The 20,787-nt window shown below is 35.1% G+C and overlaps 1 protein-coding gene across 3 annotated transcripts in view; it reads left to right on the top strand.

Moving 5' to 3' along the window:
• Nucleotides 1–19,847, top strand: part of LOC118203227 (uncharacterized) — a 55,037-nt gene extending 35,190 nt beyond the window's left edge. The window contains exons 5-9 of one of the 3 annotated variants that reach the window (XM_085817893.1): nt 3,481–3,822; nt 8,073–8,123; nt 16,313–16,511; nt 17,749–17,893; nt 19,452–19,847. In XM_085817893.1, the coding sequence (XP_085674019.1) occupies nt 3,481–3,822; nt 8,073–8,123; nt 16,313–16,511; nt 17,749–17,893; nt 19,452–19,473 (759 nt within the window). In that variant the 3' untranslated portion in view covers nt 19,474–19,847. The remainder of the gene's footprint in view (nt 1–3,480; nt 3,823–8,072; nt 8,124–16,312; nt 16,512–17,748; nt 17,894–19,451) is intronic. The other 2 variants (XM_085817894.1, XM_085817895.1) reach the window with 2 other exon arrangements.
• The last annotated feature ends 940 nt before the right edge of the window (nt 19,848–20,787 follow it).

Genomic DNA, 20,787 nt, shown 5'->3' on the forward strand with positions numbered 1-20,787 from the left:
AAAAATTAGTTAAAGTATTACAGAATATGAAATCGATATTAAAACAAATTTCAAATTAGTGCTTCCACATGCCCATATTCTATGGGAGACTACGTTATTCACATTTTGAGGACTCTAGGTACCGTTGTTTTATCACAATGCGTGATACATACATACATTCATGTACATTCTCCATTTATTTAATTTCTTTAAATATAACACAGGGCTCTAATATTTCGTGGCAACAATTTGAAATGTGAAACAACGCTTATTGTGAATCGACGCAAAATGACAAAACGAAATTAATAGTCTTTCTACGCAAATTACCCCTTTGGACTAAAAATGTGTGAATAAAGTCAAACGAGTGCAAATAGCTTAAATCCGGCGTATCAAACTAAGAAAATATATGTTTAACATTCTGGTGACAAATATTTTGGAATACAGTTTGCAAAATAAGGAAGGAAAGGAATAATTTGCAAGTAATTTTAATGCTTCATTCTAGTATAATGAAAAGCAGTACATCAATTTATTAACTGTAACGATATTATGGTGATCTAACAACGGAGGAAAAAATTAAAGGCCTTCATTTAGAAAACTGCTATTGTTTTCTTATTAAATGCTACGTAAAGTTTACCTACAATTATGTTGGCCTGGCTTATACTATTGTATGTTACGTAACGGAAATGTATGAGTAGAATTAAGGATCGTCAAATAATCCATTTAGACATTTGATAAACATAACAATTTGCACCCCCCCCAAAAAAAATTGCAAACATTAATTTTTGAAAAAAACATGTTAATGTCTTATTCATTTTTCTTTTTGCTATATAAACCATTTTAAATCGAAGCTTAATCACTACAGAGATACCTACTTATCTGAACAGCAGTAAGCCAAGCTAAGATGTCATTTTATATATAACAAATTTATGAAAAATTTAAAGTTGAACACGAATCGGTAACTTCTGACATTGATAATCGATCAGCGTTAATGGTATCTGGTATAAAACATTGTTTAAATTCTTTCCAAGTTACACTACTGACCTTGTCGTGTTAACAGTCAACTGATTGATCGTATTACAGCGATGAATGAAAGAAAGCTTTCCAGCATGGAAAAAAATATTCATTTTACATATTTGAACACGAAACTTTTAGCGTGGATTATTTTTAAAGGTCAAACCTTTTAGCTTTTGAAAAAAAAATATATAATAGATCTAAGTTTACAAACATAATATTTTCTATACGTTTTAAGTGCTAATGTGATCTCACATTTCGTTAGCAATTACCACATTCCCCGATGCAGTGGTGTAAAGGAGTAATACGGAACATTGAAAAATTCGCGTTTACGAGTCCGGACGGCAGAATAATTCAGTTTTCATGTTTTCTGCTTTGCAAAACATAACAAACTCGGCGGAATTAAAACTTAGTGGTAGATGATTTTTCATCCACCTCGATTTGGTAACTGGTTCTCGTGCTTCATCGCAGTCACTCTTCAAGTAGAGAGAGAATGTAAATTATTACAGCATTTAACTTTTCATGTTCTTGTAATTTAAGTAGTTAGTAGGTCTATAGTATTTGTTAAAGTTCAGCTTGCGTAAAAAAGACCCTCTAGAATGGAAACTCGGAATAGTATATAATTTCTTATCCAAAGAAATCGGCGTTTATAAACTATCTTATTTTGGGCGAAATAATGTAATCACACTCATGTCCATAAATTAAGGATAATGCAAAATCAGGCAAAGGAATAGTTAGAAGCAAACCAAATTTGACATATTTGTAAAGCTTATTTATTAAACAAAAGATAAAGAGCAAAAAAAGATGCTATATGTTTGATATTATTAAAAAAATTAGCGATTTTTTCTCCCTGGAGCAAATTACAAAAAACACCTATTTACAAAAACACAATATTACATGGTTGGTATGAGTGTTAATACATTGTATGTCTCCCAGCCGATGCAATACAGTCCGTACAACGTCTAGGCATGCTGAGTTTCAAATTATCGATCTGATCTTGGGGGGCTATTACACCACTCAAAAAGCAATGCTCTCCGAAGTTCCGCTAGACATGTAGGAGGAGGTTGACGGGCTGCAACTCGTCTGCCAAGCATGTCCCACACGTCCTGTAGTGGATTCAAGTCCGGTGAGAATGCTGGCCAGTCCATACGGGGGATATCCTTCGATTGAAGGCATTCGCTTACGATGTTTGCACGGTGAGGACGGGCGTTGTCGTCCATAAACACAAATTGGGCGCCCATGGCGCCCCGAAACAAAAGTACATGTTGTTCCAGAATGATGTCCCGATAGATTTGGCTTGTCATGGTTTCAATTTGAACATGCAGGTCAGTTCTGGAACCCAGAATAATTCCACCCCAAACGAGCACTCCTGCACCACCGTAACGGTGTCGTTCAATGATGTTTTCTTGGTAGTAACGGGTACCTGGAGCTCTCCATATGAAAGTCCGACGAGAATAAGACTTTAAGCTAAACCTGGACTCGTCGGAAAACATCACATAGGCCCACTGTTGCGGTGTCCACAATGCATGCTCTATACTCCAGGCTAACCGCAGGCGACAGTGAGTTGCAGTAAATGGAACGCATCTGACAGGTCTACGAGCATATAGACCAATCTGCCCTAAGCGTCTTTACACGGTCTGCCTTGAAATTGTCGTACCAGTGGCTGAAGAGAGCTGACGAGACAGGTCTGAGGCTGTGCTCCGCTTGTTTCTTTTGGCAGTAACTTCCAAATACCGGCCCTCATTCGGCGTTGTAACTCTGGAGCGACCTGTGATGTAACGTCTACTCACATTACCATCATCTCGGAATTGTTGCCAAAGCCTGGAGATGACACTCTCGGTAATTCCAAGTTCGTCTGATACTTCCAGTTAGGTACGTCCACATTCCAGACGGCCGATAATTCTACCACGTAAAAAATCATCCAAATGCATCCTTTGTGTCATAACTATTCGGTTATTGCACTGAAATGCTTATAAAGCGCCTGCGAACAATTTTATTTCTTTGCCTGTATTATTCCTTATATATCACTCTCGTCATTGTGACGTACTATCGGTGTCATCTGGTTACTTCCTGAAATTTGCATATGATTCTTGAAGATGTGTGTAGTGATTTTACAAGTGATATATTTATTTTAGAATTCGATTTCCGCGTGACTCCGAATTATCCTTAATTTATGGACATGAGTGTATTTCTGTACGCCATAAGGAAATGATAAGAACCCAAAACTATCAAAGAATTATACTGAGTAGAAATAAAGTAATCAATAAGGACTTGTATTTTAATTATTTGAGAACAATAAATTTTAATTAGCAGAATCAAAATGTTTTGAGAATTATAATGAAATTCTTAAACAAGCTAGATGAAATTTACTTATATCGTCTTAAAGACTACCGCAATTTCTTTAACTGATAATTTCATATGGCTCAATTTCTTTTCACGTTTACCATTAATAATATTAATAATAAGTTATCTTCCATTTACACTCCGTAGATGCAGAAAATGAGAATGGAAGTACTTGCAACAAAGATTCAGTTGCCTGAGATTTCTTTTATCGCTAACAATTTAAAGAATTTCTCTGAAAGGAAATGCTACACGACTAAGAAAATCGAAAATAGCTCAACAAAAAGCATTGAGAATTCATTGAGACTGAAATATACAAAGCCCACTTCCCAAGCTAGAAAAAATTCTTCAGACGCCTCTGAAAAAAACGTATGTGTCACGAGATTTCAAAGGAAAATTCCAATTGAGGAACCAAACTTTCATTTTAAGTCTTCGGCAGGCCATAACAGTTTATCCAAGTTTAGACACCAAATGAAAGATAAGTTTAAAAAGGTAAAAAAATGCGATTTCATTTTATTACAGACATATTTGATTTTTAAGGTGGAACTTATATCCAGGATATAAGAACTCTGTTGAAAAGACAGACCTTCAGTGATTACGATTATCTTGTAACACCACTAATTCCTTTCACCACGTATAAGCAATCAAGTGTTTAATTAAATACTTATATCATTAACTCAAGCTTAATGATTAATTTGATAGGCAGAGACAAGAATGGAAAACATACTTCTCAGCCGAATGTTACGTAATCTTTATTAGTAAGCCGACCCATTATTGGTATATTAAACCACTCTCTCAGAGTTGTCTGCAGCTCCCATCAGTGTCTCATGATAATGCAGTCCTTTGCCTTAAAGAAATGCATTCTGTCCAGCCATATTACTTCAAATTTACCTTTAGTTTTTTATCGCACTTTTTTATTATATTTTTACCAACACGTGGTGGTATGATTTGGAGTCCTACACCAATATTTTACCTAAATGTGCATGCAACCACATTCGAATGAGTTAAGTCCAAGAGAGGGACGTTTTTCTGGAACTTCAAGAAGTCATACTACGTAATCACGTCTAACTATTAACTGAATTGAGATTTTCCTGATGATGATGACTAAACATGAATTGAGTTTTAGTTGTTTGCTGAGAACCTGAAAATTGGTTATTTTAAGCGTTTTAGTATTTAAGGATTATAATTAGTGTCTTTCAAATTCGAGAATAGATAACTGTTTTCCATATTATGAAATATTCTTTACAGCAGGTGATGCCTGTAACATTCCACAGTATTTCAGAAATGATTTATTCGTTTAAGCTTCTGAGGATTTGAAAACTGCTTCATTGATCTGGTATTGCCAAAATGATCATAGAAATATTTGCCATTATTGGAATCTTCCATTATTGTTCCAGAAAGTGCGGCTTCCATGTAAGATGAAGTGCAGCATAATGTGTACGTATAGTGTTCCAACCATAAACAGAAATAATTTATAAGTCGTCAAATACCGCCTTGAATGATATAATTGTTAATGATCTGCTGTATCTTTGGTTCGGCTCGGTTTCGAATCCAGGAGAAGGCATGGATGTTTGTAAATATCTAGCGTCTGTGCAAGAGTGTATGCACTCAAAATACACGACGAACGGAAAGTCCACTTGAGGGGCTTAGTGGTAAGGGAAAACGGCTGGAAGATTCTTAGAGTAGTATTTTTAAATCATAGTATTTTTTAAAAAAGATCTCTAGAATCTTTGCAAAGGGACTTGTACATTTTGACATCAGAACAAGCAAAGGATAGGTGCATATTGTTTCAAAAGTACTAAGAAAATGACGAACGCTTTTTCGAAATTAAAAAATAAATATAGTTTCTTTTATGCTAGAAACATTAGAATTACTCATTCGACACTACATTACATTCGTGCATTACGACATTCTTTCATTCGACGTTCGTGCATTCGTGCATTCGACATTACATTACATTCGTGCGTTACATGACGAAACATTAGAATTCGACATTAGAATATGTAAGATAGCATCTTAAATATACGTAAGATAAAATTTCAGCAACAATTCGAGGTACTCCCTAAACGTTTTACTCCTGCTATTCCTGCCCTAAATGCTGTAAATTATTCACAATTAATCTTTCTGACTCTCGTATGAAATGGCGTTTTTGCTACTTATATGATCAAACTTACATGAAAAGATAAAGTAAAATATCAGTTATTTTTCCAGTAATGATTTCTTATTTAGTTTTGAAATAAATCATATTAATGATGAAAATGCAACTACAGTTCTATAACGTTCAAGTTCAATAAATTTAAAGGTATCACGTTACTTATACGATTCACTATTCTTTTTGTACCCATTCTGAAGTTATAGCTCTTTGATTTCAAAATATATGATGTCTCGTAAAAATGCAGGTTTCTAATGGCGCACTATGTTTTTGTTTGAAGCGTTGCCAGTACTGGTCTTATCAGTTTTGTTACATACTATCCCTGCCACTAATTGATCATTTGCTACTTTTAAGTTTAGATGCAAAGAAGTTGTTTACTAGGGAGAAACGTGTCGTAATTGAGAAAACTTATTACAAAAACAGGATGTACCGTTCGCAAATTTCGCGCCATCCTTATGTGTGAGTTGCTATTTGCCAAACATCCCACGAGTCAAGAAATCATTGTTTTAAGAAAGTTTTTTGAGCGAATTTCCTTCTAATGCCATGGCCACAGCCAGAAATAGAGCGCGAGGATTTGTGACTTCACAATTTGCATCTTCTTTTTATGGGATTATGTCAAGTCGAATGCTTACGTCACCAAATCGCAAACAATTCGCGAACTCAAGAGATAAATTTAACGGACCATTGGTGAAATTAACAAAGAGGTTTGTGAAAGGATCGTCGTGAACTTCGTCAACGGAGAAATTTCCTGACGAAAAAATGGAGGTGGACGCATTTCAGATACCGTTTTTCAGTACTATATCTGCATGTCTATTAGGAGGAAATAAAACAAAAATTTTGACTTTTTGTGCCACTTTGACTGATTTATTGAATTTTCTAAAACTGCGCAATTTATGATACACTCTATATTTTGTCATTCAAAATTTATCAAAAAATAACTTTTTGAAGGTAAACTTTACAATACATAATGTGGTATAAACTTTATAATGTATAATATAAATTTAATTTATAATATAAATAACTTTCTGAAGGTAAACTTCATAATATATTACTTTATAATATACAATTGTGTGGAAAATTAAGAGAATTTGCCCACTATATCGAATATCTGAAAAACTAATGGACAGATTTTAATGACATTTGGTACGAATATACATTTATAACAGATAGATGTACCATTCAAAAGTCATTTTATGTACGCATGATCCCTATACTATGAGCTTTACTGATAATCAGTAAAGCTAATCAGTAAAGCTCATAGTATAGGAATGTCAGTTTTAGGTTGTAATGCAGCGGACACTCATTGTTTAACCTTTGGTAATGTGGAGTATACGGATGTCCAAAATCACGTTGTGATATCAAACTGGAAGTGAATCTAATATAGGGTGCGGTCCCCTCTCACAGCTAGATAGGTCGCACCACGTGGCGGTATACTGAATAGGAAGCAGCCGAGGAGTCTTTGTAGCAGTCGATCCCATTTCTACAACAAGACAGTTTTTAACTACGGAAGTTTTCAGTGGAAGAAAGTAAGATGAAACTCCCCTCTTAAGAACGTACCAGACATGCTCTGTAGGATTAAGGTGAAAAGATTTTGCTGGCCAATCCATGTGACGAATATGCTCACTGTCCATGTAATCGTCCGCCAGCCGAGCCCTATGTAGACGAGCTTTGTTGCCCATTAACAGGAACCCAGACCAACTGTGCCTCTGATATAGGGCTCTAAGTTCTCCTCTCTATACCTCATAACAGACCATTGCACCTTCATCAGGGTAACTATCTTTTGCCTTGATGAGGGAAGGATGGTATCGTGTTGTCTGTATCGCGCTAAACGCTCTCTCTTGTGTGCTGCAGTGAGCAGGACGCAAAGAGCGGTTCTTCTAGCATACAGCCCTATCTCATGAAGCATTTGGAAAGCTGTAGACCGTGAAACTCGGGTTCCAGTTTTAGGATATAGCTCAGGTGAGAGTTGTGAAACTGTAGCAGTCCTGTGTCAAGGCACTGAAAGTGCCAAATTAAGATCTTCATTCGTCGTTGTGGATCTTGGCCGACCTTGTCCAGGTCATCTTGATACGGATTTAGTGTCTTGAAACTGTTTCCACAAATTTCAGAAAGCGTATTCAGTAATTACACTTGTATTTTTAAGCTTGTGACTGGCCTGCCTCCAGTCTACTGACAATTCTCCGTTTCATTGTGTCATACATATGTTCTTGGCTATTCATTTTACCTGATACCTTCTAAAATTTACCCAACTCTTGTGAGAAACACGGCGAATGTCATGAAGGAATACGAGCACATAAATCGCCAAAAACCTCTCGTGCGCTTATATTCCCTCCATAATCACAACTCCGCACACACGTACGTGTACGCTTAAGTATTCGACTCTGAATATTTGCATAACTCTATGGTGACATAATTAGTATCTTTGGTTCAATACGTTTCGTAAAAATAGACATAGTTTGCAAATTCTCTTAATTTTTCACATGAGTGTATAAAGTGGTCAAAAATAAAGTGTCGCAATTTCTAACAAATATTTCAATCTTCACTGCCTTTGGCTAATAAAATTTAACTATCTTATACTCCTTCAATGCAGATACTATCCAAGACTGCAGAATCTGCTCCTACAAGTGCTCAGCCGTCGACGGTATGTATTTACAGCAGGAATAAACTGAACAATGCTCTGCAGAATCTCTCTATAACTAATAAAAATAAAAATAATGCAAAAGTTCCTAAAACTTCAGTACTAAAACTTCAGAAGTACGTTTCAAAAGAAAAGAAAAATTCCACAGACCCGGATATTGAAAAGGTATGTTATAAAAGTGATAGTAGAAATGGTCATAATGAGTTTCCGAATGTCTCTACTACTTTTGGCCTCTCATACAACGATAAGATACTGTTATCAGGTTCGCTTCAAAATTACAAACTAAAATCTGGTAATATATAGTTGAGACATTATGAGGTTTGAACTACTATTCTGGTACTGTATAAATAATAAGCTCGAAACAACAAAAATCCGAATTTCATGAGCCATGTCATGTATTAACTTCTGAATTTGACTTCCGGAGGATCTACAGCTGAAAGTTTCGAAGTCTTGTTGAATGTGATGACTTAAAATTTGGGAAAACGTAAATGATCGTTCTGATGTCCTAAAATGTTTTAGACAGGGTAAATCTGCAGAATACTCCAGAATTCCCAACTGATCAGAACTTTAATAAACTTTCACTAAACATTAAATTTGTCTACAGACATGATTAAGGAATTTCACCACATACATAATTAAGAACTTGCTACTGAAGGCGCTAAATGCATAATTATTGAGATTCAAATAACGCGTAAATGTTAATTTATGTTGTATTCATCTTAACATTATTCTTCCTAATTAACCATTTTCGTCGATTTTTATTAAATATAATAGTCCCTAGCAGTGCAGTTGTTTATGCTACAGAAGCCACAACCAACGGAGGTAACACAACTTTGAGGTTACTGCGGCATCTAGACGTGATACTTTGAAGCAAGTGAACAAGCGAATCCCTTCTCTTGCACAGGCAACGTCAATACATACGCACCATTGGCCACGGCATTCGATGACAAACAGACATGAACCAGAATACCCATCTCTGCCTGTTTGGAAAAACAACGAAGTAGATCACAGCAACTTGGCGCTCCCACAGCGTTCCTTATTATTCAATAAGAATCCAACAAAGAAAGCTCAGCTATTTTAGGACTGCAACCATCCAAAGTAGCCATCAATTACATAAACTTATTAAACTCGAAATCATGACCACAGTAATGGCTCATAACATGAAGTCGCATTTTTAAATATCGTAATCTAATTTGCTGGCGCGGAATAACAGGCGGAATCACGTTATTTGCTCTGAGAACCAGATATTTGTTGTTTATACTGTTTTTCAGCAGGATAATTTATTTCGCTCTTATCAAATCTTCAATAAATCTCATAAAAGGCCTGATGTTTGAAGATTTCTGATAGTGAAGTTCTCCATGTGATAGAGATCTCAAGGGAGCAAAGAATTGAGACATTTTGCCTCTGTAGGCTTTGTCTGTACTAGAAGGTGGTATCGACATAGTGTCGAGCAGGACATCCTAAAGGAATACTACGAGGAAGGTGTCATAAGCTATTGATGAAGAGAAGCTATTGATGAAAGTGAAAGCATTCTTCAGTGTCATCTGAACTATGCAATTGGCTCCATCTGTTGAGGACTGGAGAAAAGAGCTGCAAATGCGCGATCGTAGAAGAATTTCGAGAGAGAGTCTTCGCCAGTCATCCTCTTAGAAGCTGAAATTCAGTAAATTACATTTCGTTTTCTGAGAGTTTTCACTAGATTTAACTGAACTTTCTAAGAGTTTTCACTGAAGTTTTTGTATTTTATAGTTTCAGAACATAATGTGACGGTCTCTAAAATTTCACACAGAAATTTTAAATGTCTTAATTCTTGGACGATCTTGGTAAAATTTTGATTGAAATTTTGGGCATGTGCACAAGAAAGAAGTCCTTAAGATCTGAAATTTTGTGAGCTGAAGTGTTTCGATTTTTAAGTACCTTCTTATTATTTATAGCAGTGCAACTGAATTTAGAATTGTTGGGATGCTTTTGCTGAGGCATTGGTGGAATTTACCAAATTATCGGACTTATAGTTAACATGAAATTTATTCTAAATTTATCTACATTTGATGCAGGAAGACTTAGTGTCTTTCGGGACCTTGCAAGTGTAGGATAAATGGTTTTGACAACAATATAGACATCTTGGTTGATTATTACATCCTGTCTGTACGTGGCCGAAGCGCTAACATATATAACAGATTTCGAGAGTTTTCCTTCATCTGTATTTCTTGATATTGACTGAGAGGTGCAGAAGGCCTTTTTCGTGATATAGCGTACTGTTTTAATCACTAAGTTTCGGTTCCAGAGAAAAAATCACTAGATTGACTTTGAAGTTGGTGGTTTTCCTTCTTCTTCTTAGCTTAACGACCGAGTAACTTTGTAATGAAGCTCTTTCCTTATCGAGTCGGGGGTTTTTATCCATAGATAATCTACTGATGACCACTAACTATAGTTTTCTCTACAGTAAGTCGGTCTCTGTTTTGAGGTCAGCATAGAGAGCCCCTAATCAGGTTTCAAATTCTTCAGAATGAAGCCGAATTTCTTCATTGTTTAAGGTACCGATGTAGTCTTGGAAGTTATTTTCCTCAAAAATGGCTTTTATTTTTTTTCACTGGGGTTGTGGTTTATGATGAGTAGTAGGCTCCTTTACTTCTTATAAGTGTTGGGTCCTTTTCTTTCCTCAGGTGTTTCTTTCGCAGAGTCAGATAATTCCCTCTGACAAGTTTTGTGCCAAATAATACATATAAAGTACCAATACACCCGAAAACTACACATAGCTAAGGTTCGATTTACAAAGTGATACTTGCAATTCATTAATTCATTAACTGAATCTAATCTGGACAAAACATGTTCTAAAATAACCCAATATTAGCTACTAAATTATTTCATTTTTCTAAGTATTACAAACATATTAACATCAAAATAGACATACATATCTAAATTATACTAATCTCGGAAATAAATTCCCCAATAAATATTAACATTTAAAATATAAGATCCTTAATACCACATTAAATATTAAATTCACACAAAAAATCACTTAGCTTTACATAACCAACACTACACGCAAGGAAGAGGTGAAAAGTATTTACATTTAGCAGCCTGCAGAATACGCCATGCTGAAGGTTATCTTCTGAGAGTCAGACTGCTAAAGGATTCGTGGATACCTATCCTTAACATATAATCATTTACAGTATTTATCTTATCGTTCGACATTGTTCGTAAAGTTCAGTCGTTACTTCATCGGACTAAATATTCGTTCCGAACAATCTCCTTATAATATTTCGGAAAACAGGATCACAACCACCACATCTTCAAATGCTGCCAAAAGCTATTTTTATGAATGGCTAAATCAGGAATCCGAAGACACACGCACGTTTTACTTCCTTTACTCATTAAAGAATAGTCCTGAAGACAGTGTTATGTACATAATCACTTCAGGAGTCATAAATTCGGTATATGCTTCCTCTAACCTCGTCGTTACAAAAATGCCGTCGTTACAAGAACGTCGCATTTTCGTCACAAGAGATTTACAAGTTCGAGTTTTCCTCCGTCCTACTCTATACAGGGTGATTCTAAATTACTTTTACGAATTAAGAGTGATGATAGTACTTATCCAGATGAGCAATAATTACCATAGAACATAAATCGCATTCCACTCTGGGAGGCATAAAAGAAGAATATTAGAATTCCAATCTGAACTTACAACAGTGTTGAGAGAGCGAATGAACGAGACCAAATGTTGCACAATCAGTTTAGTGACAAACTCACAGAGAGTGCACAAAACGGATAAAACCGATAAACCGCCACTTTGCCTTGGCGTTCGAGTGTTAATTAGAGCTGAGACTGATGGCTAACACTCAAATGCACATCTTTGATTGGCAAGGTCTCAACCTCGAAAACGATTGCAACAAGTTAATTATGTATAAATTATTAGGAGGAAATTATCTATTAAGGGGAAAAACTACCTTGATATCAAGTATCAAGGTAGACGTTGTTTTTCTCTTAGCCATCTTCTATCCTGTCTTGCTGGACTTATTCTACTGCGCTCATTCTACTTGAAGCACCCTTCTATGGGACACGAAGTTCTGACATCCGAAACGCAGCATTAGCTTTACACGCTAATAACGGCATGCAGAGGACGTTGGAGTTAGTTGATAATATTCAGCCCTTGGTTACATAATTAACTTGTTGCAATTGTTTGCGAGGTTGAGACCTTGCCAGCCAAAGATGTGCATTTGAGTGTTTGCCATCAAAGTCTGAGCTCAAATTAACACTCGAACGCCAAATTCCTGGTTTTATCCGTTTTGTGCACTCTCTGTGAGTTTGTCACTAAACTGATTGTGCAACACTTCGTATCGTTCATTCGCTCTCCCAACACTGTTGTAAGTTGTAATTATTGCTCATCTGGATGAATACTATCACCCCTCTTAATTTGTAAAAGTAATTTAGAATCTCCCTGTATAATTTAATCACACGAAACCAATACATCTTCTGTATTTTTTCCATCTATCTCGAACATCTTAGAATTATCACAGCAAAACTCAGGTTTCGGTCCTTGCCTCCAACACAGTTATCACCCGTAATTTTTCTTCACTTTTTTCCCTTTTCTTCTCCATGTTTCGAAACTCTGAGGAGAATATCTGTTAGAATTTGTCCTTCCTGCTTCTCGTTCGCTTTACACTACTCCTTACCATCGTTTCCTCATCAAAGTAAAAAGGGATGCCTAAAGAAAAAAACGCCTCTCTTTGACGAAATCATTCTTATTTTTTTCTCTTTTCTTCATTTTTTACTACTAATTCTTCTAGTTCCAGGAGAATCGGAAAAAGAAAGCTCTTTCAGCCCGAAACTCTCTCTTTTAACTTCTCGTCTAATTAATAATTATATCGCCACTACTGACGCAACCACATCTCATTTCAAATTAATTGATGAATCCGAGTTTAATACGACCCTAGTCTAGTCAATGATAACTCCGTAAAAATTTGAGCAGGCGCTGCACATCCTTCTTTATTATCTGCGTGCGAAAATCTCAAGGTACTTTCCTCTTCTGGGAAAAAGCACAACACCTCCGACGAAATGTCTCCTACAATGAACAATACTTTTGTCTACATATTCTGATTGCGTCACAGATCAAGCAATGCAGACAAAGACTGGCGCCAATTTTTCAATCAAGTCTTATTTTACACAGATAGCCGCCTGCACAATAACAATCTAAACTTACAAAACATACACATCACCGCCATAAGAGTCCATCGAAGTGCTGCCATTGCTGCAGACCAGCTAGTGACCAAGATCTCATTAGAGAAAGAGAAGCAATTTCATTGTCGTTAGAACACACACGAAAAGCGAAATGAGTCCTATTCTTTACCTCTTAACTCGTATCTAAGCTCCTATTTTGCTGGCGAATTTCCTGTCAAGGAATCCACGGGTAGAAAAACTACCGAGACCATATTTATTACTTAACAACTGAAGCTTTCCGTTGAGATGCTGCACGATGCAGTTTCACTCGCATCATAAATTAAGGGTAGATCCTTGTCTACAGCAGACTTGCCAGAATTGGAACTCTTCATTCTTTGCTTTCTGAATCTGGTTCAGTGGGGGATTTTTTGCGTCTCTTAAGCTTGAGTTTTCGGTGTCAGATTCTTCTGAAAAACTGACACTGTCATCGTTAGAATTTATCATTTCCGTTGGCTGAGTTATTATCTGAGGGGGTTCATCTTTATGGATAGGAATGGACCATTTTCGGTGAAAACCCCGAATTGTTTAGTCCATTTTCCCATTAAAACGTACTCCTGTAGATAACCGTGTGACGGCAAAATGCAGTCATGTTCTTGTTCTAGATATCTCAATCTCCAGTACTTCATTTTCGCGGAAGCTCCAAGCTTGATAATTTCATATCGGACGTTTATTTCAAAAAATATTCACCTTGAATACGAATATGAAATATTCAATTTAGCAATAGTCTCCTTCAATGTGGCATGATATTGTTTCGACGTCTCGAATGTAGTCTTGTTTTTTTGAATATTGAACTTGAAATTATCTATGTTGGTTTCATAAATAGGAAGCATGGTCCCAAAAATGGAAGGCCTGGCTGAGATCAGGACTGGAATCTAAAATTATCCGAATTGTAAAATATACAAAGTGATCGTCAGTCCGTATTATGGGCAAGATCTATTAATTTATCCTATTTTAAAAAAAATGTGAAAACTTCGAGGCTTAGTTTGCCATTCTTTTTGTTAGTACCTCAGAGCCATTTTAAGGGTCTAGAACTTTTCGTCGTCACTGTTTCGCCAACAGGACAGTTCGCCGGCAGCTGATTCGCCATGGGCCACTTCGCTCTCAAGAAGGAATGAAATATATAAGTTGACCCAATGAAAAAAGACCCAATGAAAAAAGTGATCTAATATTTCTACTGAATCCTATCATATGTATACAATACACCTAATAAATAATAAGGCGCCGATAAAGCCTCTTAAAATAAATTGCCTGAGAAAAAAATCATTAGTTCTAGGTAATATTTTAGTTATTCTAGAGCCTGTGCTTCTTTTTAAAATTTAAGACGTTCAGATGTATAAAATAGTTGAAAAATTATTAAACTAAATAAGATTAATAATATAACACGGCAAAATATAATACAGGCATGCAAAGAAAATTGTGTCTCGACTATGAAATAGGTAAACAAAATTATTAAACTAAACTTAATATGATATGATAAGATATAATATAAACATATAAAGAAAAATATGTCTTAAAGGAGAGTCGGTGTGACGGCAAAATAGCTGGGCGGCGAAATGACATGAGGGCCGAAACGGCGAATAGTCCCATTACGAATTTTAACGCAGTTCCCATGCAACATTTTCGTGGAATACATTTAATACACCTCACAACAAAATAGCTAACATCCATTTATGTTAACCTGGAAAATTAAAAATGTGGACTGCTCCTCCAAACACACAGCTTCAATAAAGAAGCTAGTTCTGGTTTGTCTTTGATTCTAATTTATTTAATTAATGTTGAAATTTTTTAGCTATTTCGATTAAGCTTTAATGAATATTTCTATTATAAAACAAGCTATAAAACTTAGGACATTAAAAATTAAATATCCCTTCTAGTGTATTCGCTTTTAATTTCGTTAAGAGACTTGAAAAGCGTTACAGTTGTTATCAGGTATTGCATAGGTAACGAAGCCACGAGGACCGACCTTTGTAGTTTACGTGTATTTAAGTGTAACGTCTCAAGGACTAATCACATGCGACGCAAAAAATCCGAACGCAGTGCCCTTGAAAATTATTGTTTTCCATTTGTATAGTATATTTGATTTCGCTGTAAATGACATAATTCCTTTTTCACACACACAAAATTTGTAGATATTGATGAATGTAAATGAGTTGCATTTTTGCTTCCTTTGGATTATCTGGCTTTTTATACCTTACATGATAAGCCTAATTTACCTTTCCCCCAAAAAATAATATTTTTTCAGCTCGAAATAATGACATCTAGGCTTCAGTAGAGTCTAAATCCATCACGACTGCATAAGCACCAGTTTTATCAGTGAGCTTAAATAGACGAAATAAACGAAAAACTGGCTATTTTACTGGTCGGCTCTCTAAATTTTGTAGCTCTCTCTTTTTTCCTTTTTAATAGGGAAAATTATCAGATGAAGTTTCATTTTAAGGAAAATTCTTGCAAAACTATTGACCTTGGTGTGAAATTGAAGCAGCAACGGAAAATATTTCAATAGTGAAGAATTAATAAATTGGACTGTATCTTAACGACTTGGTTTAAAAGCAATTACGTAAGAGTAACAATGACGGAAAACAATAATTTCTGTAAAGCTTGAACAAATTGAACAATGCTTAGAATTGTTTTTCAATAGAATTATTTCTGCTTTCCTTAGCACCTTGGGGCCGAATAAGTTTTTCTTTCATACTGTGAATTACTCTATTATTTTACGTATTTGGTATTTTGAAATCAGCTCAAACCTTGTGAACTCCTCGCTTTCAAAATTTACTACAGATGTCAGATTATAACGATTAACAGTTTAGTAAAAAAAAAGAACAACTGATTTCACATATTTCAAAATGCAAATATCTTCAGGCATTCTTCCATATTTTAAAATTTACAATCTATATAATTGGTCAATCTTTCTTCCGTATATTCTGAACGTTGATCTTCTTCAAGTCAATTATTTCAACATTTGTTTCCATACTCAGATTGGTGGACTAGGATCATCAAAAGCTGCTTCCAGAAGGCCGCCTACAATCATCTGCTACATCTGCGGTCGGCAATTCGGGACTAAGTCCATCGGCTTACACGAGCCTCACTGCCTGAAGAAATGGCAGCTAGAAAATGACAAATTGCCCAAAAATCTAAGGAGGCCACTACCCCAAAAGCCCGAAGTTATATTAAGAGGTAAATGTTTAGATTATTAGGGATTTATTAATCGTTTGAGTAAATCGTTTTGCAGTAAAGAAGTACAGTACTATTTATAGGGTTCTACTGTATCTAGATCTGTAATCAGTTAGGAAATATAGTCAGAATTACATATGCATGCTTTTCGGGGTGCCGCCTTTGATCTGATATATGAAGGTATATTGCACAAGTGCACACTTTTATATTTCACATAACTACAGGTAATGTAGTGTAGCGATAAATAATTTTATTAAAGAATGATAAAGCAGTCAAATGCGAAAAATTATTTATATTTTTAAAAATGAAAGGTGCAAATTTAACAGTTCTGTAAATGTTTTAATCAGTTTTGCGAAGAGTTAACAACCGAAGTTTTAAAGGAGAGAGAGAAACCTGTACTCGGAGTTAACATACAGAGAGAGGCTTCAATTAGGTGTATGGCGTGAGGCTCAAGATAATAGTCATCGAGGATCACTACATTTGCCTGGAAATTTATGATGTCACCAGTCTCACTTTAAAAAAAAATTCCCATAATGGGAGAATTATTGATTTCTCCCTCAATTTTGGTACTCACTAACATTGAACAAGAGATTACTACTAGATAAGAATAGATACTATTATTTCTTTTATTCTTAACGTTAAACACATTTCTTTGCCGAACGTGTTGAAAATACGGACAAAAACGACAATGAAACTGGAAGATTAGCTATAATTTTTAAGTTAAATAAAACTTGAGTTCTCAAACAAATTAAATTAACCGAGTTCAGTTTAAAAAAAGTAATTTGGCATCAATTTATTAGCCAAGATTTTTATCATTTTTTGATTGATACAGCAAATAACTCAGCATCTGATTTATAATTTTACATGCTGCAAAAATTATAAATAAGAGAATATATATGAGAATAAACGATAAATTTATCATATTCACAAGATTAAATTTGTGTTACTCAATTAGCTTACTCAGAAACTAATATTTTTGACAGAAATACGCCGTTTGTGATTTATTTTTGAGCCAATAAATAATTAATCTGACATACTGCTATTCATCGAATCAAATTTAGTAAAATTTCATAGCATTCATTTTTACTATCTATAAGCTATTTTTCAGTGTTACGCGAATAGTATGCTGGCTTTCTTAAATTCGTTTACTTTTTCTACTGTTTGCCTGATAGACATTTCTTTTGAGTTAAAATAAGCTTTATTTTATCTTTTACTATGTTTCGTGCTTTTTCTTTTAAAGGTGACGGCTCTTTCGACACAGCTGCCATGTCAGAAGCTGCTTGGCAGATGCATCTGAAGCAACTCGTCCCTTGTGACAATTGTGGCCGAACATTTCTACCAGACAGATTGGAAGTGCACCAGAGGGGTTGCCATATAGATAAAAGGTATGCATTTTCTCTTGATGCCAGCAGCTGAGTTTTGACAAAATCAGTACGTGTTTATCTCCGTTAATTGCTCGGCTTCATTTTTGATACTAGACTTCCTGGTAGTTTTTTTTTTTTTTTTTTTTTTTTTTTTTTAAAGTTTGGTTTTTGTTTCAAAACCAACAATCTCTATTTCTGGAAAGAGGAGGAAAAATACGAAAAAATATTAAGAACGTGTGCCGAAAGCCGGAATGCTGATCTGATATTCCCCAAGATACAAACACAGGGAGCATATGTTTAAATTTATTATTGTTCATAAGATAAGTAAAATTTTATAATCAAGGAAATACTTCATGCTCATCCTGCGTTAACTTTGTCAGAAAGGTAAAACCATTTTGACATTCTGCATACTTCCAGATAGTGTAATCCATAATATCAGCGAATGCAGGACTAGCTGTTGGGGCCCAAAATTGCGCATAAATTTGAGAAGATGATTTGCTCTCATCCACAGTCCCTGTATCTTTTCATTACTAGTTTCTGATATCGATGCTAGAAGGTTAGCAGAAATCATGGAAGTGGTTGCTGCTCATCTTAGAAGCCCTCGGTGCAGTAATAGTCACGAAAAATGCCATCAGACATTCGCCCACTGTCCTCCATTATTGTGTTATTGCTGCTGAAGTTACATCACGATGCTTCACCACAGATTCTTATCTTCTTCGCTCGATATCCTTCTATGTCCCTATCCGACATTTTTTCATGGCGTGTCTCTAATTATTCCAACCTTTCCTTCGATGCACTGAACCTTCTTTTGACCACTGTCTTAACGTGTGCGTAACTTAACTAGCGTCCCGCTAACGTGGTGCGATTACCCCGGATGGAGAAACTCCCTTCTAACCCTACAAATTTTCCTCATTCGAAGTTCCTCAGTTTATGATGTTGTCTCGCTCTGCATCGATCCACACGTACGCTGTATCAGTAAAATAGCAAGTAATTTTAAGATATGTTCCAGATATGACTGAGATTATGAGATTATGCTATGATCCCAGCTATGACAGAGATTTACTTTCTACGATCCTCTTTCATAACCATTCAGTAAGATTACAACTTCGACTACACGCACATATTATTTGCTTATGCAGCTGAAATTTTAGCCATTGCGTCTCGTATCAAAATTAATCTGTGCGCCAAATTTCGGAACTTGCTAGTAATTCTTCCTCGGTGCTGCAGAATGTTTTAACAGGAGTATATATGTTTTCCTCCGAAATTTTTGAACTCATTTATTCAATCATGTTATTATAGAATGTTTTTGACTCGATAAATAAATTCAAGAATTGGGAAAATTATATACCCTTTTTTTGCTAGAACTTAATTCTTAATTTTTATATAAGCACGTAAACTTGATAATTTCACATTAAAGTAATCGCCACCATTTCTTTCATACCATTTATAAACCATCGTGTGTACTAGTCCTGTAACAAACAGCATTATATTTTAGTTAATTTTAATGCTTTAAAAGGAAAATTCTGCGATTAATTATAAATGTTTCTGACGATAAATGTTGTTATCTGCTTTCTTTTAGGAAGAATAAGACGAGAGGATAATGTCTCTTGTAAGAAGATGAACAACGGTTGCCAAGAAAGCTGGGGAACTGCAGAGCTTATTCTGGCATTTTCTTTTGTTAAAATAATGTGTAAAACTGCGTTTCCTATATTCTTTGTCTGGTCTTTTTTTTTTTTAATATAATTTTCAGAACGACATCAACACTGTCCAACAGCAGATTCAATGTGAAGAAGTAATGTTGACATAGAAAAATTTACAAAAGGGGGGGAAGAGCTATTGTGTTTCTGAGAAAATATGATTAAAGGGTAATCGGAAAAGTTTTTCGTGATATTTTCAGTCATAATCAGTTTTATGATATATTCACCTTAGGAAAACTCATAATAATAATGCAGAAATATAATAAGATCATATATACATTTTTCTCTAATAAAGAAGCAAAGCCTGAAAACCAAATTGTTATGTACTGATTAGGAATGAAGAACGTTATAAAAATAAATTAAATAAGTACTTAAAAGAAAATGGTACAAAAGGTGGAAAGTTACACTTTTTTCAAATACAGTTTGTTCGAGTGTAATTTATTTCGTCCTGCAAACAGTAAATTAATTTTCTCTAACAACTTAAACTGAGTGGAAAAGAAATACACTGTGGAATGGTTAAAATCAGGGGAATGTTAAAATCAGGTCAAATTGAATCTTACAGTAATCCGATATTTTCGATAGATCATCCGATATTTTTAAAATTTTTGTGAAATGTTGACTAAATTAACATTGTTGTTACATTATTAACATTGTTGTTAACATTGTTGTTACATTAATTAACATTGTTGTTAACATTGTTGTTCTTATACAGTGAATCTCAAATTTAAAGTGAACTTATTGTTTTTCTAGCGAAGAATTTTCCTGATGTCAGATCGTCTTATTGAATAAGCATTCTCCAGATATATCGCCACTTTTTTTCATAAAGATGCTAATACGATAATCGCTAGAATTTACTTTAGCTCAGAAATACTCTTTTCGAAACAATATTTCGATATCAAATTTCAATCTTTTGCTGCTTTTTACTGATCTTTTGCTTAAGTCGCCTGATTACAAACTGTGTAAGATGTCGAATATTCAAAAATAAGTTCTGAAGAACAACTACAACAATGAAACTTGTACATCTGAATTCAAAAGAAATATTATTTCATTATTTGTATACAGGGTGCTCCGGATTCGACCGACAAATTCAGTGGTATGATATATCCAGAGGATAAAAAATTGCCATAGAACATAGGTCGCAAACAACGTTTAGTGAGAGAAAAATCGCAAAAATGGTTATAGAGGGTGTGACGTCGAATGGAACAAAAGAGGCCAATA

Source organism: Stegodyphus dumicola, chromosome 6, assembly GCF_044657685.1.
Source record: "Stegodyphus dumicola isolate Sdum_Otavi_A_Nest chromosome 6, ASM4465768v1".
Lineage (NCBI taxonomy): Eukaryota > Metazoa > Arthropoda > Arachnida > Araneae > Eresidae > Stegodyphus > Stegodyphus dumicola.